Source organism: Cherax quadricarinatus, chromosome 91, assembly GCF_038502225.1.
Source record: "Cherax quadricarinatus isolate ZL_2023a chromosome 91, ASM3850222v1, whole genome shotgun sequence".
Taxonomy (NCBI): domain Eukaryota; kingdom Metazoa; phylum Arthropoda; class Malacostraca; order Decapoda; family Parastacidae; genus Cherax; species Cherax quadricarinatus.
The window spans coordinates 364,970-392,770 of NC_091382.1; the positions used below are offsets into that span (position 1 = coordinate 364,970).

Below are 27,801 nucleotides of genomic sequence, written 5' to 3' on the forward strand. Positions count from 1 at the left end.
TAAACTTACGTCTTACAGATCCTTTGGAAACCAAGCTGCAAGACTGGAAGGTGTTCTTCTTTCTTCATATGGACCATGTGGGAAGGTCACAATATCTTCCTGTAACTGTGCAGTTGGCACCATTCAAGGATGTATCTTACAATATTTCACTTGTCCATTGTGTGAATAATGACCACCATTGCTTGGAGTCAACTACACTTACTAATATCCTAATTAGTGACCCTCAAAAGTAAGGTTTCATTTCTCTTGATATTATTTTTTTGTGAAGCTTGGTGTGTTGAGAATATCATAGTATTAAAATCTGTATTATATTTTTTAATACACATATAACGGTGTGCTGTAGCTCAGTTGGTAGCCCACTCAGCTCACACATTAAGGTCCATGGTTCAATCCCCGGTACGAGTGGAAATATTGGATGTGTTTCCTTGAGACACCTGCTGTCCATGTTCACCAAGCAGTAAGTAGGTACCTGGGTGTTAGTCAGCTGGTGTGGGTGGCATCCTGGGGAACGAAATTTACCTAAGTTGTCTGAAATGCTCTGCATAAAACCAGGGGCTTTCTATATAGTACAGTGGACCCCCGCATAACGATTACCTCCGAATGCGACCAATTATGTTAGTGTATTTATGTAAGTGCGTTTGTACGTGTGTGTTTGGGGGTCTGAAATGGACTAATCTACTTCACAATATTCCTTATGGGAATAAATTCGGTCAGTACTGGCACCTGAACATACTTATGGAGTGAAAAAATATCGTTAACCGGGGGTCCACTGTATATCATAGCTACCAGCTATGATCTGTATAAGTTGCATCATGTAACTTGTAGAAATAAAGATTATATTATTATTATTACAGTGGCAATAATTATATGCTTATACAGCCTTTCCTCACTTAACAATAGAGTTCCGTTCCTAAGACCACATTGTTGAATGAATTCACCGCTAAGTGAGGAGCATACTACAATGGTGGTGGGTTTGTGTCAACCATCTTTGATATTGTTTTAATGTCACTTTTGCACCATTTATAACATTTCTTATATATTTTTAAATGTTTATACAGCATTGTACTCTATTTTGTAAAAAAATGGAATAGAGGAAATCAGCTCTAATATACATCATTTAGGTATGCAAACTGGTCAGAGAGCCCGTCATAAGTCCGGTCATCGGTAAACAAGTACGTACCTTGCATAGTGAGGAGAGGCTGTGCTATATAAGGACATTAAAGGTATACAAACAGCAAATTTAGGCATTACAAATAGAACAAACAAGCAAACAACTATTTCTTTAAAGCTGAATTATGACAAGAAGTAATGAAAATTAAAATATATAGTTAACATATTTGTGGTTGAAAGAATTATTTAGGATATTGCAGGGTGATCATTGGGACTTGGTGCATGATACCATAAACTGAATACAGTGGTACCTCGAGTTTTGAACAGCTCCCAACTCGAACAATTATGTAAGTGTATTTTTGTAAGTGCTTCTGCAAGTGTATTTTTGGGGGTCTGAAACAGACTAATCTAATTTACATTATTCCTTATGGGAACAAATTCGGTCAGTATCGGCACTCGAACAGCCTTCTGGAACAAATTAACTCGAGGTACCACTGTACTATAGGATTTAATAAAAAATGTGCTGAGTGGGTTTTTCATGTTGGCATCACACTGCTAAAATAAGTGGTCTGAGAATTAAAGAATTTTTTTTTTTCCCAACAAGTCGGCTGTCTCCCACCGAGGCAGGTAATCCAAAAAGAAAGAAAATCCCCATAAAGAAAATACTTTCATCATCATTCAACACTTTCACCTCACTCACACATAATCACTGTCTTTGCAGAGGTGCCCAGATACGACGGTTTAGAAGCATATATAAAGATTTTTTTTTTTTTTCAACAAGTCGGCCGTCTCCCACCGAGGCAGGGTGACCCAAAAAAAAGAAAGAAAATCCCCAAAAAGAAAATACTTTCATCATCATTCAACACTTTCACCACACTCGCACATTATCACTGTTTTTGCAGAGGTGCTCAGAATACAACAGTCTAGAAGCATACACATATAAAGATACACAACATATCCCTCCAAACTGCCAATATCCCAAACCCCTCCTTTAAAGTGCAGGCATTGTACTTCCCATTTCCAGGACTCAAGTCCGACTATATGAAAATAACCGGTTTCCCTGAATCCCTTCACTAAATATTACCCTGCTCACACTCCAACAGATCGTCAGGTCCCAAGTACCATTCGTATCCATTCACTCCTATCTAACACGCTCACGCACGCTTGCTGGAAGTCCAAGCCCCTTGCCCACAAAACCTCCTTTACCCCCTCTCTCCAACCCTTTCGAGGACGACCCCTACCCCGCCTTCCTTCCCCTATAGATTTATATGCTTTCCATGTCATTCTACTTTGATCCATTCTCTCTAAATGACCAAACCACCTCAACAACCCCTCTTCTGTCCTCTGACTAATACTTTTATTAACTCCACACCTTCTCCTAATTTCCACACTCCGAATTTTCTGCATAATATTTACACCACACATTGCCCTTAAACAGGACATCTCCACTGCCTCCAACCGTCTCCTCGCTGCTGCATTTACCACCCAAGCTTCACACCCATATAAGAGTGTTGGTACTACTATACTTTCATACATTCCCTTCTTTGCCTCCATAGATAACGTTTTTTGACTCCACATATACCTCAACGCACCACTCACCTTTTTTCCCTCATCAATTCTATGATTAACCTCATCCTTCATAAATCCATCCGCCGACATGTCAACTCCCAAGTATCTGAAAACATTCACTTCTTCCATACTCCTCCTCCCCAATTTGATATCCAATTTTTCTTTATCTAAATCATTTGACACCCTCATCACCTTACTCTTTTCTATGTTCACTTTCAACTTTCTACATTTACACACATTCCCAAACTCATCCACTAACCTTTGCAATTTTTCTTTAGAATCTCCCATAAGCACAGTATCATCAGCAAAAAGTAACTGTGTCAATTCCCATTTTGAATTTGATTCCCCATAATTTAATCCCACCCCTCTCCCAAACACCCTAGCATTTACTTCCTTTACAACCCCATCTATAAATATATTAAACAACCATGGTGACATTACACATCCCTGTCTAAGACCTACTTTTACCGGGAAGTAGTCTCCCTCTCTTCTACACACCCTAACCTGAGCCTCACTATCCTCATAAAAACTCTTTACAGCATTTAATAACTTACCACCTATTCCATATACTTGCAACATCTGCCACATTGCTCCTCTATCCACTCTATCATATGCCTTTTCTAAATCCATAAATGCAATAAAAACTTCCCTATCTTTATCTAAATACTGTTCACATATATGCTTCAATGTAAACACCTGATCTACACATCCCCTACCCACTCTGAAACCTCCTTGCTCATCCGCAATCCTACATTCTGTCTTACCTCTAATTCTTTCAATTATAACCCTACCGTACACTTTTCCTGGTATACTCAGTAAGCTTATTCCTCTATAATTTTTACAGTCTCTTTTGTCCCCTTTCCCTTTATATAAAGGGACTATACATGCTCTCCGCCAATCCCTAGGTACCTTCCCCTCTTTCATACATTTATTAAACAAAAGTACCAACCACTCCAACACAATATCCCCCCCTGCTTTTAACATTTCTGTCATGATCCCATCAGTTCCAGCTGCTTTATATATATATAATATATATATATAAATATATATATATATACAGTGGACCCCCGCATAACGATGGCATCACATAGCGATTTTTCCGCATAACGATTACTTTTATCGCAAAATTTTTGCCGCGCATACCGATTAAAAACCCGCATACCGATTTTCGTCCGAGACGCGTCCAATGTACTCAGTGGTCAGTCGTCAGTACTCAGTGGTCAGTCGTCACGTGAGGTCACAGACCCTGAGCTGCCTTGGGGATTAGTGTGGACGGTTACAAAGCATGGCTTGCTTCTGCAGTGTTTTAAAAAATGAGGTTGGAGAGTTGAAGGAGGAGGTCTTGCTTCTCCAGGAGGAGATTAGGAGGCTGAAGGTCCACCTCAATGGGTCTGGGAGAGAGTGTGAGGTGGCTGGAGTTGTGGGGAATGAGGCTTCTAGCAGCGAGGTGCAGTCTGTCTCTCGCTGTGAGGAGGCTGTAGTTGGGGAGGCAGCAATGGCTACCAGCAGTGAGGTGCAGCCCAGCACCTGCTACAAGTGGCGAGTAGTTCACAGTAATGGAAGGCGCATCAGAGTAAGGAAAGTTAAGAGTGAAGATCTGAAGGTAGGAAATCGCTTCTCTGTTCTTCAGGATGAATGTACTTCAGTGGCCAGTGAAGGTAAGGGTACTACTGCCCCTGCTAATGGAGGTAAGCGCATTCTTGTGGTTGGTGACTCTCAGGTAAGATACATTGACCGTGCTTTTTGTAATAGGAATAAGAAGATGAGAGATAGAGTGTGCTTCCCTGGAGCTGGTGTTGGGGACATTGTCAACAGGCTGGATAATATCATGTCAGGTAATGGGAGCAAGCCCATTATCTGTCTCAGTGCTGGTGGAAATGATATTGGGAAGGGTAGGAGAGAAGAGCTGCTAGATAAGTACAGGTCAGCTATAGATTTCATTAAGTCTAAGGGAGGGATCCCAATCATATGTAGCATCTTGCCTAGAAGGGGAGTAGGAAATGAATGGTTGTCTAGGGCAATTGGTGTAAATTGCTGGCTAGACAGATACTGCAAGGAACTTGCAATCCCATTCATTGACAACTGGAACAACTTTTATGGCAAACATGATATGTATGCAAGGGATGGGGTACATCTCTCTGGGGCTGGGGTGGTAGCACTTGCAGACTCGATTGAGAAGGCCATTGGTGAAATGCCTATGATTTTAAACTGATGGAAGATAGAGGTATGGGTGTGTGTGGGAAACAAGCAGGTTGCAACACTTGGGTTGGAAACAGTAAATGTATAAAAGGCATTCAGCATGAAGTTATAAATAAAGACAATAGATCAGGTCAGCAAACAAAGGGGGACAGCAGAGGCCAGCAAGGGACTAGCTCCCTTAAGGTTTACTATACTAATAGCAGGAGTGTAAGAAATAAGATAGATGAGCTAAGATTAATTGCAAGTGCAGGAGACATAGATATTATTGCTATAACAGAGACCTGGCTCAATCTGAAAGATAGAGAGATGCCCTCTGAATGTCACATACAAGGCTATAAATTATTCCACACTGACAGGGTCAACAGGAAAGGTGGTGGAGTAGCGATGTATGTCAGAGACAATTTAAATTGTTGTGTTAGACAAGATATTAAATTAGAAGCGTCAGCCACTGAATCTGTTTGGTTACAGCTTCTCGAGGGCCGAGAAAAACTAATTTTGGGTGTGATTTACAGGGCCCCAAATCTTGATAGGGAGTGCAGTAAACTTCTATGGGACGAAATTCGTAAGGCATCTACATACGAAAATGTTGTGCTAATGGGAGATTTCAACTATAGACAGATTGACTGGAGCAATTTGACAGGAAATTTAGAGTCAGGTGACTTTCTTGATACGATCCAGGATTGTTTTTTAAAACAGTTTGTGACAGAGCCAACTAGGGGAAATAACCTCCTTGACTTGGTTCTTGCCAGTAGGGAAACACTAATTAATAATCTTGAGGTTAATGATGAGCTTGGGGAAAGTGATCACAAATCACTCAGTTTTAATATATCATGGAATTCCCCTAATAATGGCAATCAAGTCTCCGTCCCTGACTTTCGCTTGGCTGATTTCATAGGACTGAAAAATTACTTAGGTGGGCTGAACTGGAATGACCTGACTAAGGGTCAGGTAGGTGGTGATGGTTGCCGATATGATGCTTTCCAGGGCATAGTTCTAGCTGCTCAGTCAAATTATGTTCCAAATAGGGAAATCAGATCAAACAAAAATGATCCTAAATGGTTGAACAATAGATTAAAATATCTGATTGGTCAAAAGAGAGGCATATATAGGCAAATCAAAAGAGGAGAGGGGCAATTGAGAAATCGATATATTCAGTTAAAGAGAGAAATAAAAAAGGGAATTAGAAAAGCAAAAAGAGATTATGAGGTTAAAGTTGCAAGAGAATCGAAGACTAACCCAAAAGGATTCTTTCAGGTATACAGAAGTAAGATCAGGGACAAGATAGGCCCACTCAAAAGTTCCTCGGGTCAGCTCACTGACAGTGATAAGGAAATGTGTAGAATTTTTAACACATACTTCCTCTCAGTTTTTACACAGGAGGATACCAGCGATATTCCAGTAATGATAAATTATGTAGAACAGGACGATAATAAACTGTGTACTATTAGGGTCACAAGTGACATGGTCCTTAGGCAAATAGATAAATTAAAACCTAACAAATCCCCAGGCCCTGATGAACTGTATGCAAGGGTTCTAAAGGAATGTAAAGAGGAGCTTAGCACACCTTTGGCTAATCTTTTCAACATATCACTACAAACTGGCATGGTGCCAGATAAGTGGAAAATGGCAAATGTGATACCTATTTTCAAAACAGGTGACAGGTCCTTAGCTTCGAACTATAGACCAATAAGCCTAACCTCCATAGTGGGAAAATTTATGGAATCAATAATTGCCGAGGCAGTTCGTAGCCACCTTGAAAAGCATAAATTAATCAACGAATCTCAGCATGGTTTTACAAAGGGGCGTTCCTGCCTTACGAATTTATTAACTTTTTTCACTAAGGTATTTGAGGAGGTAGATCATGGTAATGAATATGATATTGTGTATATGGACTTCAGTAAGGCTTTTGACAGGGTCCCACATCAGAGACTATTGAGGAAAATTAAAGCACATGGAATAGGAGGTGAAATTTTTTCCTGGATAGAGGCATGGTTGACAAATAGGCAGCAGAGAGTTTGCATAAATGGGGAGAAATCAGAGTGGGGAAGTGTCACGAGCGGTGTTCCACAGGGGTCAGTGTTGGGCCCCCTGCTGTTCACAATCTACATAAACGACATAGATGAGGGCATAAAGAGCGACATCGGCAAGTTTGCCGATGACACCAAAATAGGCCGTCGAATTCATTCTGACGAGGACATTCGAGCACTCCAGGAAGATTTGAATAGACTGATGCAGTGGTCGGAGAAGTGGCAGATGCAGTTTAATATAGACAAATGCAAAGTTCTAAATGTTGGACAGGACAATAACCATGCCACATATAAACTAAATAATGTAGATCTTAATATTACGGATTGCGAAAAAGATTTAGGAGTTCTGGTTAGCAGTAATCTGAAACCAAGACAACAGTGCATAAGTGTTCGCAATAAAGCTAATAGAATCCTTGGCTTCATATCAAGAAGCATAAATAATAGGAGTCCTCAGGTTGTTCTTCAACTCTATACATCCTTGGTTAGGCCTCATTTAGATTATGCTGCACAGTTTTGGTCACCTTATTACAGAATGGATATAAATTCTCTGGAAAATGTACAAAGGAGGATGACAAAGTTGATCCCATGTATCAGAAACCTTCCCTATGAGGATAGACTAAGGGCCCTGAATCTGCACTCTCTAGAAAGACGTAGAATTAGGGGGGATATGATTGAGGTGTATAAATGGAAGACAGGAATAAATAAAGGGGATGTAAATAGTGTGCTGAAAATATCTAGCCTAGACAGGACTCGCAGCAATGGTTTTAAGTTGGAAAAATTCAGATTCAGGAAGGATATAGGAAAGTACTGGTTTGGTAATAGAGTTGTGGATGAGTGGAACAAACTCCCAAGTACCGTTATAGAGGCCAGAACGTTGTGTAGCTTTAAAAATAGGTTGGATAAATACATGAGTGGATGTGGGTGGGTGTGAGTTAGACCTGATAGCTTGTGCTACCAGGTCGGTTGCCGTGTTCCTCCCTTAAGTCAATGTGACCTGACCTGACTAGGTTGGGTGCATTGGCTTAAGCCGGTAGGAGACTTGGACCTGCCTCGCATGGGCCAGTAAGCCTTCTGCAGTGTTCCTTCGTTCTTATGTTCTTATGTTCTTATGTGCCCTCAGCCAGCCTCACATGTGCCGCCCCGTCCCATTGTTTACCAGCCAGCCTCCGCGGTAACATCCAAGCATACACTCGGAATATTTCGTATTATTACAGTATTTTCGGTGCTGTTTCTGGAAAATAAGTGACCATGGGCCCCAAGAAAGCTTCTAGTGCCAACCCTACACCTCAAAGGGTAAGAATTACTATAGAGATGAAGAAAGAGATAATTGATAAGTATGAAAGTGGAGTGCGTATAGCCGACCTAGTCAAGCTGTACAAGAAACCCCAATCAACCATCGCTACTATTGTGGGCACCAGAAAGACAATCAAGGAAGCTGTTCTTGCCAAAGGTTCAACTGTGTTTTCGAAACAAAGATCGCAAGTGATGGAAGATGTTGAGAGACTCTTATTGGTGTGGATAAATGAAAAACAGATAGCAGGAGATAGCGTCTCTCAAGCGATCATATGTGAAAAGGCTAGGAAGTTGCATGAGGATTTAATTAAAAAAATGCCTGCAACTAGTGATGATGTGAGTGAATTTAAGGCCAGCAAAGGTTGGTTTGAGAGATTTAAGAAGCGTAGTGGCATCCATAGTGTGATAAGGCATGGTGAGGCTGCCAGTTCGGACCACAAAGCGGCTGAAAAATATGTGCAGGAATTCAAGGAGTACATAGAAACTGAAGGACTGAAACCTGAACAAGTGTTTAATTGTGATGAAACAGGCCTGTTCTGGAAGAAAATGCCAAGCAGGACCTACATTACTCAGGAGGAAAAGGCACTCCCAGGACATAAGCCTATGAAAGACAGGCTTACTTTGTTGATGTGTGCCAATGCTACTGGTGATTGCAAAGTGAAGCCTTTATTAGTGTATCACTCTGAAACTCCCAGAGCATTCAGGCAAAAGAATGTCCTCAAGGATAATTTGTGTGTGCTGTGGAGGGCAAACAGTAAGGCATGGGTCACTAGGGAATTTTTCTATAACTGGTTACACCATGCATTTGCCCCCAATGTGAAAAATTACCTAACTGAAAAGAAATTAGAACTTAAGTGCCTCCTGGTGTTAGACAATGCCCCTGGTCATCCTACAGACGTGGCAGAGCGACTTTATGGGGACATGAGCTTCATTAAGGTGAAGTTTTTGCCTCCTAATACCACTCCTCTCCTGCAGCCCATGGACCAGCAGGTTATTTCCAACTTCAAGAAACTGTACACAAAAGCTCTGTTTGAAAGGTGCTTTGTAATGACCTCAGAAACTCAACTGACTCTAAGAGAGTTTTGGAGAGATCACTTTAATATCCTCAATTGTGTAAACCTTATAGGTAAGGCTTGGGAGGAAGTGACAAAGAGGACCTTGAACTCTGCTTGGAAGAAACTGTGGCCAGAATGTGTAGACAAAAGGGATTTTGAAGGGTTTGAGGCTAACCCTGAGAATCCTGTGCCAGTTGAGGAATCCATTGTGGCATTGGGAAAGTCCTTGGGGTTGGAGGTTAGTGGGGAGGATGTGGAAGAGTTGGTGGAGGAGGACAATGAAGAACTAACCACTGATGAGCTGATAGATCAACTTCAAGAGCAAGAGGCCAGACCTGAGGAAACTGGTTCAGAGGAGGGGAGAGAGAAATTGAAGAAGTTGCCTACTACAAAGATAAAGGAAATCTGTGCTAAGTGGCTTGAAGTGCAAACCTTCATGGATGAAAATCACCCTCACACAGCTATTGCAAGCCGTGCTGGTGATTATTACACTGACAATGTTGTGAAACACTTTAGGCAAGTCATAAAGGAACGAGAGGTACAGGCCACTATGGACAGATATGTTGTGCGAAAGAAGTCCAGTGACTCTGAAGCTGGCCCTAGTGGCATTAAAAGAAGAAGGGAAGTAACCCCAGAAAAGGACTTACTACCTCAAGTCCTAATGGAAGGGGATTCCCCTTCTAAACACTAACACACTCTCTCCCCTCCTCCCATCCCATCAATCATCACCAGATCTTCAATAAAAGTAAGTGTCATTTAATTGTGCATGCCTTTTTCAGTTTGTGTGTATTAAAATTAACATTTCATGTGGTAAAAAAAATTTTTTTTCATACTTTTGGGCGTCTTTCACGGATTAATTTTATTTCCATTATTTCTTATGGGGAAAATTCATTCGCATAACGATTATTTCGCATAACGATGAGCCCTCTTGCACGGATTAAAATCGTTAACCGGGGGTCCACTGTATATATATATATATATATATATATATATATATATATATATATATATATATATATATATATATATATATATATATATTATATATATATATATAATATATATATAATATAAATATATATATATATATATATAAATATATATATATATATATATATATATATATATATATATATATATATATATATATATATGTATATTTATATATATATATTATATATATATATATAATATATATATAATATATGATATATACTAAATATATATATATATATATATATATATATACATATATATATATATACATATATATATATACATATATATATTATATATATTATCACACCGGCCGATTCCCACCAAGGCAGGGTGGCCCGAAAAAGAAAAACTTTCACCATCATTCACTCCATCACTGTCTTGCCAGAAGGGTGCTTTACACTACAGTTTTTAAACTGCAACATTAACACCCCTCCTTCAGAGTGCAGGCACTGTACTTCCCATCTCCAGGACTCAAGTCCGGCCTGCCGGTTTCCCTGAATCCCTTCATAAATGTTACTTTGCTCACACTCCAACAGCACGTCAAGTATTAAAAACCATTTGTCTCCATTCACTCCTATCAAACACGCTCACGCATGCCTGCTGGAAGTCCAAGCCCCTCGCACACAAAACCTCCTTTACCCCCTCCCTCCAACCCTTCCTAGGCCGACCCCTACCCCGCCTTCCTTCCCCGACAGACTGATACCCTCTGGAAGTCATTCTGTTTCGCTCCATTCTCTCTACATGTCCGAACCACCGCAACAACCCTTCCTCCGCCCTCTGGACAACAGTTTTGGTAATCCCGCACCTCCTCCTAACTTCCAAACTACGAATTCTCTGCATTATATTCACACCACACATTGCCCTCAGACATGACATCTCCACTGCCTCCAGCCTTCTCCTCGCTGCAACATTCATCACCCACGCTTCACACCCATATAAGAGCGTTGGTAAAACTATACTCTCATACATTCCCCTCTTTGCCTCCAAGGACAAAGTTCTTTGTCTCCACAGACTCCTAAGTGCACCACTCACTCTTTTTCCCTCATCAATTCTATGATTCACCTCATCTTTCATAGACCCATCCGCTGACACGTCCACTCCCAAATATCTGAATACGTTCACCTCCTCCATACTCTCTCCCTCCAATCTGATATTCAATCTTTCATCACCTAATCTTTTTGTTATCCTCATAACCTTACTCTTTCCTGTATTCACCTTTAATTTCCTTCTTTTGCACACCCTACCAAATTCATCCACCAATCTCTGCAACTTCTCTTCAGAATCTCCCAAGAGCACAGTGTCATCAGCAAAGAGCAGCTGTGACAACTCCCACTTTGTGTGTGATTCTTTATCTTTTAACTCCACGCCTCTTGCCAAGACCCTCGCATTTACTTCTCTTACAACCCCATCTATAAATATATAACATAACATATCCCTCCAAACTGCCAATATCCCAAACCCCTCCTTTAAAGTGCAGGCATTGTACTTCCCATTTCCAGTACTCAAAGTCCAGTTGTATAAAAATAACAGGTTTCCCCTGAATCCCTTCACAAAATATTACCCTGCTCACACTCCAACAGCTCGTCAGGTCCCATAAACCATTCGTCTCCATTCACGCCTGTCTAACACACTCACACATGCTTGCTGGAAGTCCAAGCCCCTCGCCCACACAACCTCCTTTACCCCCTCCCTCCAACCTTTTCGAGGATGACCCCTACCCCGCCTTCCTTCCAAGTCATTCTACTTGACCCATTCTCTCTAAATTACCAGACCACCTCAACAACCCCTCTTCAGCCCTCTGACTGATACTTTTAGTAACTCCACACCTCCTCCTAATTGATGAATTTTTATTCTTTCTATATTAGTTGTTTAAACTATTTTGGTGTTTAACATTACTGTTTGTCTTGATATTATAGGTCAGCAGATTGTGAAGGTGATCAGTGTATAGTATATTTACTGTTATGGGCCAACCCTGGTAGATATGCTGTTACTGCACAAATTGTCTCACAAGAATGTCCTAACAATGGCTGCTTCACATCTATTTCTCCAACTTTCAGTAAGTTTATGATTGGTTTTGTTGGAATCTTGTATTTATTTCTGAATAACAAAAAAGCACAATACCATAACTGGAACAACACACAAATAACCCGCACATAGGAGAGAGAAGCTTGCGATAGCATTTCTGTCTGACTTGAACTTTGTAAATGGTCCAAGTTGGACTGAACTGTCATCATTAGCTTCGCTCTCCTATATGCGGGTTATTTGTGTGTTGTTCCAGTTATTTTTGTATTATCTCTGAAACTCTGTAGTAACAATTATAACCACTTTGTTTGCTACATTGTAGTAACATATTTTTTCACACAATAAGTGTACATTGACAATGTCTTGACTTCTTTCTTCTTTCAACACACCGGCCATATCCCACTGAGGCAGGGTTGCCCAAAAGGAAAAACAAAAGTTTCTCCTTTTACATTTAGTAATATATACAGGAGAAGGGGTTACTAGCCCCTTGCTCCCGGCATTTTAGTCGCCTCTTACAACATGCATGGCTTACGGAGGAAGAATTCTGTTCCACTTCCCCATGGAGGTAAGAGGAAATAAACAAGAACAAGAACTTGAAAGAAAATAGAAGAAAACCCAGAGGGGTGTGTATATATATGCTTGTATATATGTATATATATATGTATATATGTATATGTATGTATGTATATATATGTTGTGGAGGGTAGTAGGTAAATTTGGGGTGCAAGGGGGAAATGAAAATGGGGAGCATTTAATTGAGCTATGTGTAGAAAGAGGTTTAGTAATAAGTAATACATATTTTATGAAGAAGAGGATAAATAAATATACAAGGTATGATATAGCACGTAATGAAAGTAGTTTGTTAGATTATGTATTGGTGGATAAAAGGTTGATGGGTAGGCTCCAGGATGTACACGTTTATAGAGGGGCAACTGACATATCGGATCATTATTTAGTTGTAGCTACAGTTAGAGTAAGAGGTAGATGGGAAAAGAGGAAAATGGCAACAATAAGTAAGAGGGAGGTGAGAGTGTATAAACTAAGGGAGGAGGAAGTTTGGGTGAGATATAAGCAACTATTGGCAGAAAGGTGGGCTGGTGCAAGTATGAGCAGTGGGGGGTTGAAGAATGTTGGAATAGTTTTAAAAATGCAGTATTAGAATGTGGGGCAGAAGTTTGTGGTTATAGGAGGGTGGGGGCAGGAGGAAAGAGGAGTGATTGGTGGAATGATGAAGTAAAGGTTGTGATAAAAGAGAAAAAGTTAGCTTATGAGAGGTTTTTACAAAGCAGAAGTGTTATAAGAAGAGTAGAGTATCTGGAGAGTAAAAGAAAGGTGAAGAGAGTGGTGAGAGATTGCAAAAGGAGAGCAGATAATAGAGTGGGAGAGGCACTGTCAAGAAATTTTAATGAAAATAAGAAAAAATTTTGGAGTGAGTTAAACAAGTTAAGAAAGCCTAGCGAACAAATGGATTTGTCAGTTAAAAACAGAGTAGGGGAGTTAGTAGATGGGAAGATGGAGGTTTTGGGTAGATGGTGAGAATATTTGAGGAACTTTTAAATGTCGACGAAGAAAGGGAGGCGGTAATTTCATGCCCAGGACAGGGAGGTGTACCATCTTTTAGGAGTGAAGAAGAACAGGATGTGAGTGTGAGGGAGGTGCGTGAGGCATTACATAGAATGAAAGGGGGTAAAGCAGCTGGAACTGACAGGATCATGACAGAAATGTTAAAAGCAGGGGAGGATAGTGTGTTGGAGTGGTTGGTATTTTTGTTTAATAAATGTATGAAAGAGAGGAAGGTACCTAGAGATTGGCAGAGAGCATGTATAGTCCCTTTATATAAAAGGAAGGGGGACAAAAGAGATTGTAAATATTATAGAGGAATAAATTTACTGAGTATACCAGGAAAAGTGTACAGTAGGGTTATAATTGAAAGAATTAGAGGTAAGACAGAATGTAGGATTGCGGATGAGCAAGGAAGTTTTAGAGTGGGTAGGGGATGTGTAGATCAAGTGTTTACATTGAAGCATGTATGTGAACAGTATTTAGATAGAGGTAGGGAAGTTTTCATTGCATTTATGGATTTAGAAAAGGCATATAGGTAGTAGGTAGTATAGGTAGTAGGTTGGTAGACAGCAACCACCCAGGGAAGTACTACCGTCCTGCCAGATGACTGTGAAACAAAAACCTGTAACTGTTTTGCATGATGGTAGGATTGCTGGTTTCTTTTTCTGTCTCATAAACACGCTAAGATAACAGGGATATCTTGCTACTCCTACTTACACTTTGGTCACACTTCACAGACACGCACATGCATATATATATATACATACATCTAGGTTTTTCTCCTTTTTCTAAATAGCTCTTGTTCTTTTTTATTTCTTCTATTGTCCATGGGGAAGTGGAAAAGAATCTTTCCTCCGTAAGCCATGCGTGTCGTATGAGGCGACTAAAATGCCGGGAGCAATGGGCTAGTAACCCCTTCTCCTGTATACAATTACTAAAAAAGAGAAGAAGAAAAACTTTATAAAACTGGGTTGCTTAAATGTGCGTGGATGTAGTGCGGATGACAAGAAACAGATGATTGCTGATGTTATGAATGAAAAGAAGTTGGATGTCCTGGCCCTAAGCGAAACAAAGCTGAAGGGGGTAGGAGAGTTTCAGTGGGGGGAAATAAATGGGATTAAATCTGGAGTATCTGAGAGAGTTAGAGCAAAGGAAGGGGTAGCAGTAATGTTAAATGATCAGTTATGGAAGGAGAAAAGAGAATATGAATGTGTAAATTCAAGAATTATGTGGATTAAAGTAAAGGTTGGATGCGAGAAGTGGGTCATAATAAGCGTGTATGCACCTGGAGAAGAGAGGAATGCAGAGGAGAGAGAGAGATTTTGGGAGATGTTAAGTGAATGTATAGGAGCCTTTGAACCAAGTGAGAGAGTAATTGTGGTAGGGGACTTGAATGCTAAAGTAGGAGAAACTTTTAGAGAGGGTGTGGTAGGTAAGTTTGGGGTGCCAGGTGTAAATGATAATGGGAGCCCTTTGATTGAACTTTGTATAGAAAGGGGTTTAGTTATAGGTAATACATATTTTAAGAAAAAGAGGATAAATAAGTATACACGATATGATGTAGGGCGAAATGACAGTAGTTTGTTGGATTATGTATTGGTAGATAAAAGACTGTTGAGTAGACTTCAGGATGTACATGTTTATAGAGGGGCCACAGATATATCAGATCACTTTCTAGTTGTAGCTACACTGAGAGTAAAAGGTAGATGGGATACAAGGAGAATAGAAGCATCAGGGAAGAGAGAGGTGAAGGTTTATAAACTAAAAGAGGAGGCAGTTAGGGTAAGATATAAACAGCTATTGGAGGATAGATGGGCTAATGAGAGCATAGGCAATGGGGTCGAAGAGGTATGGGGTAGGTTTAAAAATGTAGTGTTAGAGTGTTCAGCAGAAGTTTGTGGTTACAGGAAAGTGGGTGCAGGAGGGAAGAGGAGCGATTGGTGGAATGATGATGTAAAGAGAGTAGTAAGGGAGAAAAAGTTAGCATATGAGAAGTTTTTACAAAGTAGAAGTGATGCAAGGAGGGAAGAGTATATGGAGAAAAAGAGAGAAGTTAAGAGAGTGGTGAAGCAATGTAAAAAGAGAGCAAATGAGAGAGTGGGTGAGATGTTATCAACAAATTTTGTTGAAAATAAGAAAAAGTTTTGGAGTGAGATTAACAAGTTAAGAAAGCCTAGAGAACAAATGGATTTGTCAGTTAAAAATAGGAGAGGAGAGTTATTAAATGGAGAGGTAGAGGTATTGGGAAGATGGAAGGAATATTTTGAGGAATTGTTAAATGTTGATGAAGATAGGGAAGCTGTGATTTCGTGTATAGGGCAAGGAGGAATAACATCTTGTAGGAGTGAGGAAGAGCCAGTTGTGAGTGTGGGGGAAGTTCGTGAGGCAGTAGGTAAAATGAAAGGGGGTAAGGCAGCCGGGATTGATGGGATAAAGGTAGAAATGTTAAAAGCAGGTGGGGATATAGTTTTGGAGTGGTTGGTGCAATTATTTAATAAATGTATGGAAGAGGGTAAGGTACCTAGGGATTGGCAGAGAGCATGCATAGTTCCTTTGTATAAAGGCAAAGGGGATAAAAGAGAGTGCAAAAATTATAGGGGGATAAGTCTGTTGAGTGTACCTGGTAAAGTGTATGGTAGAGTTATAATTGAAAGAATTAAGAGTAAGACGGAGAATAGGATAGCAGATGAACAAGGAGGCTTTAGGAAAGGTAGGGGGTGTGTGGACCAGGTGTTTACAGTGAAACATATAAGTGAACAGTATTTAGATAAGGCTAAAGAGGTCTTTGTGGCATTTATGGATTTGGAAAAGGCGTATGACAGGGTGGATAGGGGGGCAATGTGGCAGATGTTGCAAGTGTATGGTGTAGGAGGTAGGTTACTGAAAGCAGTGAAGAGTTTTTACGAGGATAGTGAGGCTCAAGTTAGAGTATGTAGGAAAGAGGGAAATTTTTTCCCAGTAAAAGTAGGCCTTAGACAAGGATGTGTGATGTCACCGTGGTTGTTTAATATATTTATAGATGGGGTTGTAAGAGAAGTAAATGCGAGGGTCTTGGCAAGAGGCGTGGAGTTAAAAGATAAAGAATCACACACAAAGTGGGAGTTGTCACAGCTGCTCTTTGCCGATGACACTGTGCTCTTGGGAGATTCTGAAGAGAAGTTGCAGAGATTGGTGGATGAATTTGGTAGGGTGTGCAAAAGAAGAAAATTAAAGGTGAATACAGGAAAGAGTAAGGTTATGAGGATAACAAAAAGATTAGGTGATGAAAGATTGAATATCAGATTGGAGGGAGAGAGTATGGAGGAGGTGAACGTATTCAGATATTTGGGAGTGGACGTGTCAGCGGATGGGTCTATGAAAGATGAGGTGAATCATAGAATTGATGAGGGAAAAAGAGTGAGTGGTGCACTTAGGAGTCTGTGGAGACAAAGAACTTTGTCCTTGGAGGCAAAGAGGGGAATGTATGAGAGTATAGTTTTACCAACGCTCTTATATGGGTGTGAAGCGTGGGTGATGAATGTTGCAGCGAGGAGAAGGCTGGAGGCAGTGGAGATGTCATGTCTGAGGGCAATGTGTGGTGTGAATATAATGCAGAGAATTCGTAGTTTGGAAGTTAGGAGGAGGTGCGGGATTACCAAAACTGTTGTCCAGAGGGCTGAGGAAGGGTTGTTGAGGTGGTTCGGACATGTAGAGAGAATGGAGCGAAACAGAATGACTTCAAGAGTGTATCAGTCTGTAGTGGAAGGAAGGCGGGGTAGGGGTCGGCCTAGGAAGGGTTGGAGGGAGGGGGTAAAGGAGGTTTTGTGTGCGAGGGGCTTGGACTTCCAGCAGGCATGCGTGAGCGTGTTTGATAGGAGTGAATGGAGACAAATGGTTTTTAATACTTGACGTGCTGTTGGAGTGTGAGCAAAGTAACATTTATGAAGGGATTCAGGGAAACCGGCAGGCCGGACTTGAGTCCTGGAGATGGGAAGTACAGTGCCTGCACTCTGAAGGAGGGGTGTTAATGTTGCAGTTTAAAAACTGTAGTGTAAAGCACCCTTCTGGCAAGACAGTGATGGAGTGAATGATGGTGAAAGTTTTTCTTTTTCGGGCCACCCTGCCTTGGTGGGAATCGGCCGGTATGATAATAATAATAAAAAAAAATATAGGGGAGCAATGTGGCAGATGTTGCAAGTATATGGAATAGGTGGTAAGTTACTAAATGCTGTAAAGAGCATTTATGAGGATAGTGAGGCTCAGGTTAGGGTGTGTAGAAGAGAGGGAGAGTACTTCCCAGTAAAAGTAGGTCTTAGACAGGGATGTGTAATGTCACCATGGTTGATTAATATATTTATAGATGGGGTTGTAAAAGAAGTAAATGCTAGGGTGTTCGGGAGAGGGGTGGGATTAAATTATGGGGAATCAAATACAAAATGGGAAGTGACACAGTTGCTTTTTGCTGATGATACTGTGCTTATGGGAGATTCTAAAGAAAAATTGTAAAGGTTAGTGGATGAGTTTGAGAATGTGTGTAAAGGTAGAAAGTTGAAAGTGAACATAGAAAAGAGTAAGGTGATGAGGGTATCAAATGATTTAGATGAAGAAAAATTGGATATCAAATTGGGGAGGAGGAGTATGGAAGAAGTGAATGTTTTCAGATACAGTGGACCCCCGGTTTACGATCACCTCCCAATGCTACCAATTATGTAAGTATATTTATGTAGGTGCATTTGTACGTGTATGTTTGGGGGTCTGAAATGGACTAATCTAATTCACAATATTCCTTATGGGAACAGATTCGTTCAGTACTGGCACCTGAACATACTTCTGGAATGAAATAATATCGTAACCCGGGGGTCCACTGTACTTGGGAGTTAACGTGTCGGCGGATGGATTTATGAAGGATGAGGTTAATCATAGAATTGATAAGGGAAAAAAGGTGAGTGGTGCGTTGAGGTATATGTGGAGACAAAAAACATTATCTATGGAGGCAAAGAAGGGAATGTATGAAAGTATAGTAGTACCAACACTCTTATATGGGTGTGAAGCTTGGGTTGTGAATGCAGCAGCGAGGAGGCAGTGGAGATGTCCTGTCTAAGTGCAATGTGTGGTGTAAATATTATGCAGAAAATTCAGAGTGTGGAAATTAGGAGAAGGTGTGGAGTTAATAAAAGTATTAGTCAGAGGGCTGAAGAGGGGTTGTTGAGGTGGTTTGGTCATTTAGAGAGAATGGATCAAAGTAGAATGACATGGAGAGCATTTAAATCTAGGGATAGGAAGGCGGGGTAGGGGTCGTCCTCGAAAAGGTTGGAAGGAAGGGGTAAGGGAGGTTTTGTGGGCGAGGGGCTTGGACTTCCAGCAGGCGTGCGTGAACGTGTTAGATAGGAGTAAATGGAGACGAATGGTATTTGGGACCTGACGATCTGTTGGAGTGTGAGCAGGGTAATATTTAGTGAAGGGATTCAGGGAAACCGGTTATTTTCATATAGCCAGACTTGAGTCCTGGAAATGGGAAGTACAATGCCTGCACTCTAAAGGTGGGGTTCGGGATATTGACAGTTTGGAGGGATATGTTGTGTATCTTTATATGTATATGCTTCTAAGCTGTTGTGTTCTGAGCACCTCTGCAAAAACAGTGATTATGTGTGAGTGAGGTGAAAGAGTTGAATGATGATGAAAGTATTTTCTTTTTGGGGATTTTCTTTCTTTTTGGGTCACCCTGCCTCGGTGGGAGACAGCCGACTTGTTAAAAAAAAAAAGAAAAAAAAAACTTGTATGTGTAGTGTGACCTAAGTGTAAGTAGAAGTAGCAAGATGTACTTGAAATCTTGCATGTTTATGAGACAGATAAAAGACACCAGCAATCCTACCACCATGTAAAACAATTACAGGCTTTCGTTTTACACTCACTTGGCAGGACTGTAGTACCTCCCTTGGCGGCTGCTGTCTACCAACCTACTACCTAGGATTGTCTTGACACCTACATATATACATTACACAGGAATAACAGAGAAAAATAGTAGACAGGAGCAAGTCAGAACTAAATTTGCTCTTCAAGTAGCTGAAAAACTAATAACGTTGTATTGTTGCAGGTGTAGAGCCGAGCCAAGTGGGAATCTGGATAACTGTTGCATTTGCTTTTGGTCTGATTTTTGTACTTACCTTCGCTCTCACACTTCACCGTCGCATTAGGCAGAATAAAAGTAAGTACGCCACATAAATCTGTTCGTCATAGTCCAGTACCTGGACTATGAGGAACAGTTAGTGTATCTGGCACTTGTAAGAATCCATCCAGCTTCTTCTTAACAACTTAACCTTTGTTCTGGCACTATAAGTGTAATACCATAGTTATATAAATTAGATTAATTTATAATTAATTAAATTTGAGAAGAATTTCAGCTATGACATGTCCTTGACATCTCATCTGCATCATAATGGGATGGATATAATGTTGGATGTGATCGTGAGGTGATATCTCAGCCTTGTAAGCCTTTTGCTGTTCTCTTATTTTTACAGCTCATTGATAATGTGAAAAATCATGAAAGCACTTGGAATTTCACTATTTTTTCACAGTGGTTGTTTTGCATATTTATGTGTATTGTAGTAGTAACAGGACTAAGTGTTGCATTGACCAGTAAAGAGAAGGAGTATTTAACCCTTAAACGGTCCAAACGTATATATACGTTTTTTCAACATCTGAAAATATGTAAAAAAATGTAGATCTTCTTTTTTGTTTTACGTTTAAATTCTTCTTTCTTCTTTCAACACACCGGCCGTATCCCACCGAGGCGGGGTTGCCCAAAAGGAAAAACGAAAGTTTCTCCTTTTACATTTAGTAATATATACAGGAGAAGAGGTTACTAGCCCCTTGCTCCCTTACGTTTAAATACATGTAAAAAAACTTTTATCTACTTTTTTTTTGTTGGAGGGAGGGGGTAAAGGAGGTTTTGTGTGCGAGGGGCTTGGACTTTCAGCAGGCATGCGTGAGCGTGTTTGATAGGAGTGAATGGAGACAAATGGTTTTTAATACTTGACGTGCTGTTGGAGTGTGAGCAAAGTAACATTTATGAAGGGATTCAGGGAAACCGGCAGGCCGGACTTGAGTCCTGGAGATGGGAAGTACAGTGCCTGCACTCTGAAGGAGGGGTGTTAATGTTGCAGTTTAAAAACTGTAGTGTAAAGCACCCTTCTGGCAAGACAGTGATGGAGTGAATGATGGTGAAAGTTTTTCTTTTTCGGGCCACCCTGCCTTGGTGGGAATCGGCCGGTGTGATAATAATAAAAAATAATGTAAAAGAAAAGTAAATCTACTTTTGGAGCACTACGAATTTGAACGTCGATCTGTTTGGACCGTTTAAGGGTTAAACGTATGTACTAGATCAATGAACAATGAAAATCTCTGCCAAATTATCCAATTTTCCGCTAATAAATATTATCTAGCATGAACCAAGATTAACCTCCACTGCCACCAACACCACAAAAGCTTTACTCAATGAACAAATTACAAAAAGAGTAATAAAAGTTAATTTCACTTTCCAAGATGTTATATTAGTTTATTTAGTATGTGTACGGAAAAGTCCACAAATCTGCAAAACATTTCAGCTGGTAAACATCAGGAAAGTAAAACCAGACGTGACTCTAGAATGTATATTCTCATCTCGGCAATTTTATAGTTGTGCCATATGTCATGGCTGCTTCAGCTGCAATAAAGTGGCTATGTGACATAGCATAATGATTCCAGTTCCTTACATGATGGCATAAAGTCGGAAACTACAGCAGGCCTACTGGCCCATACTAGGCAAGTTCTCAAATCTAAACCCACTAACAAAAACATTCGCCCAACCCATTTTCAGTGCTACCTAAGGAATAAGCTTTGATAACCCTATTAACTAATGTGCAAGTCTTTTCTTAAATAGTGGTTTTCTTTGTCATGTATTAAATATTTCAGTATAAGAAATAATGTAGGATAAATATTTTCAACAGATCTGTTGCTTGGCTTGAAGGAGAAGCAGCCCACAGTACTGTTAATATATCTGGCTGAAAATCAACGCTGCTGGGATTTAGTCAATATGCTAGCAGTTTTCCTGAACGAAGTTTGTTATGTTTACCCATATGTCATAGACAATGATGTGGGCAGTCAGGTGAGAAATTCCTTTTTGTGTAACAATGCGCATAAAAAATTTTCTGCAATAATTGAGGTCAAGTTGATTTTTTTTATTAAAGGAATTATAATTTACTGGGAGCACAGTACTAAGCCAGAGTCTGTTTTGTCCAGAATTAATGCTAAAGCAAAGACTTTAGATTTTAGGCTTATAAAATGTTTGGAATTACTACATGTTCAAAGGAGGAAGGGGTGTTAATGTTACAGTTTTATAACGGTAGTGTAAGCTCGCCTGTTGCAAAACAGTGTTGCAGTAAATGATGATGAAATTTTTTCTTTTTCAGGCCACCCTGCTTTGGTGGGAAATGTGTTAATAAAAAAACACTTTCGTTTTTCCTCTTTAGGTCACCCTGCCTTGGTGGGAGACAGCTGGTGCATTGAAAACATATAATGTTTGGATTATGCATAAAATAATAGTATATAACACTGCACAGAACTATAGCTAGTAAACATTAATGTTATACATAAGGACATAATGGTAATTTTTTCACACTGGCTGTCTCCGACTGTGGCAGGGTGACCCGAAAAAGAAGAAAAAAAACTCTTTTTACATTTAGTAATTTATACAGGAGAACAGGTTACTAGCCCCTTATAATGCTAATTACATGTATTAAATCTAATAATGAAGCTTAAACTGTGCCAGTAACAAAGATGCCAATATTACTGTAATGATTAAATAATTTGATGAAATTTGGTTTGGGTTTAATAATAAAAGTGTTATTACATTATTGAATTTTATGAATAAAATATGTATACAATACCTTGACATTAATATGGTAGATTTATAGTTCAGGCCGGACTTGATTCCTGGAGATGGGAAGTACAGTGCCGGCACTCTGAAGGAGGGGTGTTAGTGTTGCAGTTTTATAACTAGTGTAAGTGCACCTCTGGCAAGACAGTGATGGAATGAATGATGATAGTTTTTCTTTTTTGGACCACCCTACCTTGGTGGGAAACAGCCAGTGTGTTAATAAAATAATAAAATATTTTATAGTTCATTTGGAAATGAGGGAGAGGAGGAAGGGTAAGAATATTAATGGTGTTTTCAGTTGAAATTTAAAATATGTACTAGTATATTATTAGTACTGTAATGATATAAATTTCTTGTATAAAAATCAAAGATTTTCTCTGATATAACTGATATGACTTCTTATTTAAAGATTACAGATTTAATTGGTTGATATACGTGTAATCTGAAACCAAGACAACAGTGCATAAGTGTTCGCAATAAAGCTAATAGAATCCTTGGCTTCATATCAAGAAGCATAAATAATAGGAGTCCTCAGGTTGTTCTTCAACTCTATACATCCTTGGTTAGGCCTCATTTAGATTATGCTGCACAGTTTTGGTCACCTTATTACAGAATGGATATAAATTCTCTGGAAAATGTACAAAGGAGGATGACAAAGTTGATCCCATGTATCAGAAACCTTCCCTATGAGGATAGACTAAGGGCCCTGAATCTGCACTCTCTAGAAAGACGTAGAATTAGGGGGGATATGATTGAGGTGTATAAATGGAAGACAGGAATAAATAAAGGGGATGTAAATAGTGTGCTGAAAATATCTAGCCTAGACAGGACTCGCAGCAATGGTTTTAAGTTGGAAAAATTCAGATTCAGGAAGGATATAGGGAAGTACTGGTTTGGTAATAGAGTTGTGGATGAGTGGAACAAACTCCCAAGTACCGTTATAGAGGCCAGAACGTTGTGTAGCTTTAAAAATAGGTTGGATAAATACATGAGTGGATGTGGGTGGGTGTGAGTTAGACCTGATAGCTTGTGCTACCAGGTCGGTTGCCGTGTTCCTCCCTTAAGTCAATGTGACCTGACCTGACTAGGTTGGGTGCATTGGCTTAAGCCGGTAGGAGACTTGGACCTGCCTCGCATGGGCCAGTAGGCCTTCTGCAGTGTTCCTTCGTTCTTATGTTCTTATGTTCTTATATCAATCCCAGTTCCCACACAGCCAAAGATCTGTGTAAAAATTTTTTTAACACATCAGTCATCTCCCACTGAGGTAGGGTGACTCAAAAGAAGAAACACTTTCACCATCATTTACTCTATCACTGTCTTGCCAGAGATGCACCAATACCACAGTTTGGACGCCCCTGCAAACTGCGGATATCCCCACCCCTCCTTCAGAGTGTAGACACTGTGCTTCCCAGCTCCAGGGCTCAAGTCCAGCTAACCAGTTTACCCTAAATACCTTCACAAAATGTTACCTTGCTTACACTCCAACACTTCATCATATTAATTCTTTTTTTTTTTCAACAAGTTGGCCGTCTCCCACCGAGGCAGAGTGACCAAAAAAAGAAAGAAAATCCCCAAAAGAAAATGCTTTCATCATCATTCAACACTTTCACCTCACTCACACATAATCACTGTTTTTGCAGAGGTGCTCAGAATACAACAGTTTAGAAGCATATACGTATAAAGATACACAACATATCCCTCCAAACTGCCAATATCCCAAACCCCACCTTTAAAGTGCAGGCATTGTACTTCCCATTTCCAGGACTCAAGTCTGGCTATATAAAAATAACCAGTTTCCCTGAATCCCTTCACTAAATATTACCCTGCTCATTCCCAAATACCATTCGTATCCATTCACTCCTATCTAACACACTCATGCACGCTTGCTGGAAGTCCAAGCCCCTCTCCCACAAAACCTCCTTTACCCCCTCCCTCCAACCTTTTCGAGGACGACCCCTACCTTGACTTCCTTCCTCTACAGATTTGTACGCTCTCCAAGTCATTTTACTTTGATCCATTCTCTCTAAATGACCAAACCACTTCAACAACCCCTCTTCAGCCCTCTGACTAATACTTTTATTAACTCCACACCTTCTCCTAATTTCCATACTCCAGATTTTCTGCATAATATTCACACCACACATTGTTAGCATTAAAAACTATTTTATTATTAATACACTTGAGTAATGACAGTCTTGTTAACAGGATCCCAACTTCTGGACAAGCGAACGCATGAACCAAGTTGATCGCTTGGTGTTTCTTGTGCCGGGTGACCCAGACAGTGAGAGTGTCACTCCCATCAGGGACCACTGGACATATGCTCTTAAGTACTTCACTGGACATTACTTTGCTACACACCAAGTCACAGACAAGGTTGCCACTGTCATCTTTCCCTTCAGTGCAGATGTGCCTAGTCAGGTTAGTGAAGGCTATACAGTGGACCCCCGGTTTACGATATTATTTCTTTCCAGAAGTATGTTCAGATGCCAGTATTGAACGAACTTGTTCCCATAAAGAATATTGTGAATTAGATTAGTCCATTTCAGACCCCCAAACATACACATACATACGCACTTACATAAATACACTTAAATAATTGGTCGCATTGGGAGGTGATCGTAAAGCGGCGGTCCACTGTATTACATACACAGTAATGCAGAATTTTGTATTTCTGATACTGAGAAACATTTTGCAACTGACATTGAGAAACATTTTGTAATTTTTTAACTTTGATGTGACTCAGTTTTCTGTCATGGGAAATTATATTAGAAAATGAGTTAGGGAGACAGATGAGATACACATTCAAACAGACTGCCAATAACAATTTTGAATTAATTATTGTTTGTCAGACTACTGTTCAGTAAATTAGCTGAAAATTCCCAGGAACTCTTGTCTACAATAAATTTTTTTTTTTTTACTCGCCGGCTGTCTTCCACCATGGCAGGGTGATCTAACAAGAAAAATTAATGTTTTTCTTTTTGCATGTAGTAATTTATACAGGAGAATGGGTTAGTAGCTCTTTGTGCACTCTATATATTTTGACATTATACACAGCCTAATATTTTCAGATTGCTAATGTGCAGCGCTTCAAGCTGGTGAAAGATATGGATTTACTGGTAACTTGGATACATCGTGGAACCTGGCTGGATTGTAAGTTCCTGTGGGAGCCACAGATCAAGTCACCATGCCAGAAGGAGGTCACTTACACATTGTCAGACATTACCAAGACTGTTAATAATGTTGTGATAGAAAAGCTTTATTGTATTTATAAAATGAAGAGGAACCTAAATGAAAAAAATGCAACTAATGACTTAGTTGAAAAGTTGTATGCCTCACAGACTGCTTCAACTGTACATGATAAGTGCAGTGAGAGACAAAACTCTTACACTGCAAGTGAAGTTGCTTGTGATTCAAGTGTGGAAGTGTTTGATCCAGAAGTGCCAAACATAGAGCAGTTGTCTTTGCTGGGAGAGAAAACCAATAGATCACCTGATGAGCAGTCATCAAATGAATCCTCTGATGAACCAGATGACAGTATCTTTCTCTGAATCTTCAACCTTCAAGATGTCTTCTTGCTCATGAATAATAATAATAATGATAAATTTTTATTTCAACAAGCTACAATGAAGGGCTAACGATCTAAGGAACTGGAGCAGACTTCCCTCTCTTGGCTTCCACATTATTCCTTCCCATTTCTCTGGTGCTAGGGAAGAGCTAAACCCCTATGCGTTTAGTTCTTGCCCATGAAAGTATAATAATAATGAGGGATACAAAATATATATTTTTATATTTATAAAAAAATTGTTTCTTAAAATGTGTGAATTTTTGTTACAAAAAATTATTGAAAAAGAACTGAGATTTAAATATTGTATTTTTTAAATTTGTCACATGCTGGTGAAGGGCTGTTGATCCAGGGAAATAGGTCTGCTCTCTCCTTGGCTCAAACCCAATTGTCTCCCGTTTCTTTTGCACTGTAAGATAAAAGAAGATAGATAAGATTTTGTTTGGAATTTTTAACCAAAAGTGTTAGCCACCCAGGATAACCCAAAAAAGTAATTGCGTCATCGAGGACTGTCTGTCTTGGTTCCATTGTGGTCCTTCAGTCTTGTCCCCCAGGATGCCTCCCACACCAGTCCCCTAACACCCGGGTACCTACTTACTGCTTGGTGAACAAGGACACTAGGTGTAAGGAAACATACCCAGTGTTTCTACCTAGATGGGGATTGAACCATGGACATGAGTTTATTGCTTCCTAATAATAATAACAATAAGAAGAATACAGTGGTACCTCGAGTTTCAAACAACTCCCAACTCAAACAATTATAAACTATACCACGGGTGGGGTTTGATCCCACTAGCTGGAAATTCGTCTGTAAAAACTTGCATTTGTGGTCACAGTGGTGCCTATGCTAACCTTCCTAGTGTAGAAATATACCTAGTTGGATGAATCTTATGAAGCTAGCTGGTCCAGTGGCTAACGCGACAGTCTAGAGTTTTGAGACTCTCTGACCGTGGGATCAAACCCCACCCGTGGTATGGTTTGTTTGCAATCGTGTCATTACGATTTCGTGAGTCAAACAATTATGTAAGTGTATTTTTGTAAGTGCTTTTGTAAGTGTATTTTTGGGGGTCTGAAACGGACTAATCTAATTTACATTATTCCTTATGGGAACAAATTCATTCGGTATCGGCACTCGAACAGCCTTCTGGAACAAATTAAGTTCGTAACTCGAGGTACCACTGTATTTTGCTTATTTGGACAATGGGTTAATTGGGCTTAAAAGACTATCAATTATGCAAGGCCCATTAAGGAAGTACTGTAGCTTGAAATTGGGCTCAAAGTAGCAGAGATATTACATTTTTGACAATTTTCCTGAGGACAGGCCTCCCCCTGGACTATATTTTGGCAGTTTTCTACTGGGTCTGCATCAATTCTTGGAACACCCTAAACTATGATCAATCATTCTAGTCATAGTCTATTATCTGAGTAGTAGGGTAAAACTTAGATATTTGTGAGATGATTAATTCAGAATGGAAGGTAGTGTTATATAGGAAAGTCATAAAGATGTGA

General features: G+C 39.9%; 1 protein-coding gene across 1 annotated transcript; it reads left to right on the forward strand.

Annotated features, from left to right (window-relative positions):
* On the forward strand, positions 1-26,612 carry LOC128704880 (uncharacterized). The gene is made up of 6 exons (XM_070104297.1): positions 1-229; positions 12,169-12,308; positions 19,911-20,021; positions 21,802-21,959; positions 24,936-25,148; positions 25,799-26,612. The coding sequence occupies exons 1-6, from the start codon at positions 69-71 to the stop codon at positions 26,276-26,278; spliced, it is 1,263 nt and encodes a 420-aa protein (XP_069960398.1). The 5' UTR covers positions 1-68; the 3' UTR covers positions 26,279-26,612.
* The last annotated feature ends 1,189 nt before the right edge of the window (positions 26,613-27,801 follow it).

Coding starts and splice junctions, on each gene's coding strand:
- LOC128704880 (XM_070104297.1), top strand. CDS start 69: ATGGACCATGTGGGAAGGTCACAATATCTTCCTGTAACTGTGCAGTTG. Junction 12,309..19,910: donor ATCTATTTCTCCAACTTTCA/GTAAGTTTATGA, acceptor GTATTGTTGCAG/GTGTAGAGCCGAGCCAAGTG. Junction 20,022..21,801: donor TCGCATTAGGCAGAATAAAA/GTAAGTACGCCA, acceptor TATTTTCAACAG/ATCTGTTGCTTGGCTTGAAG.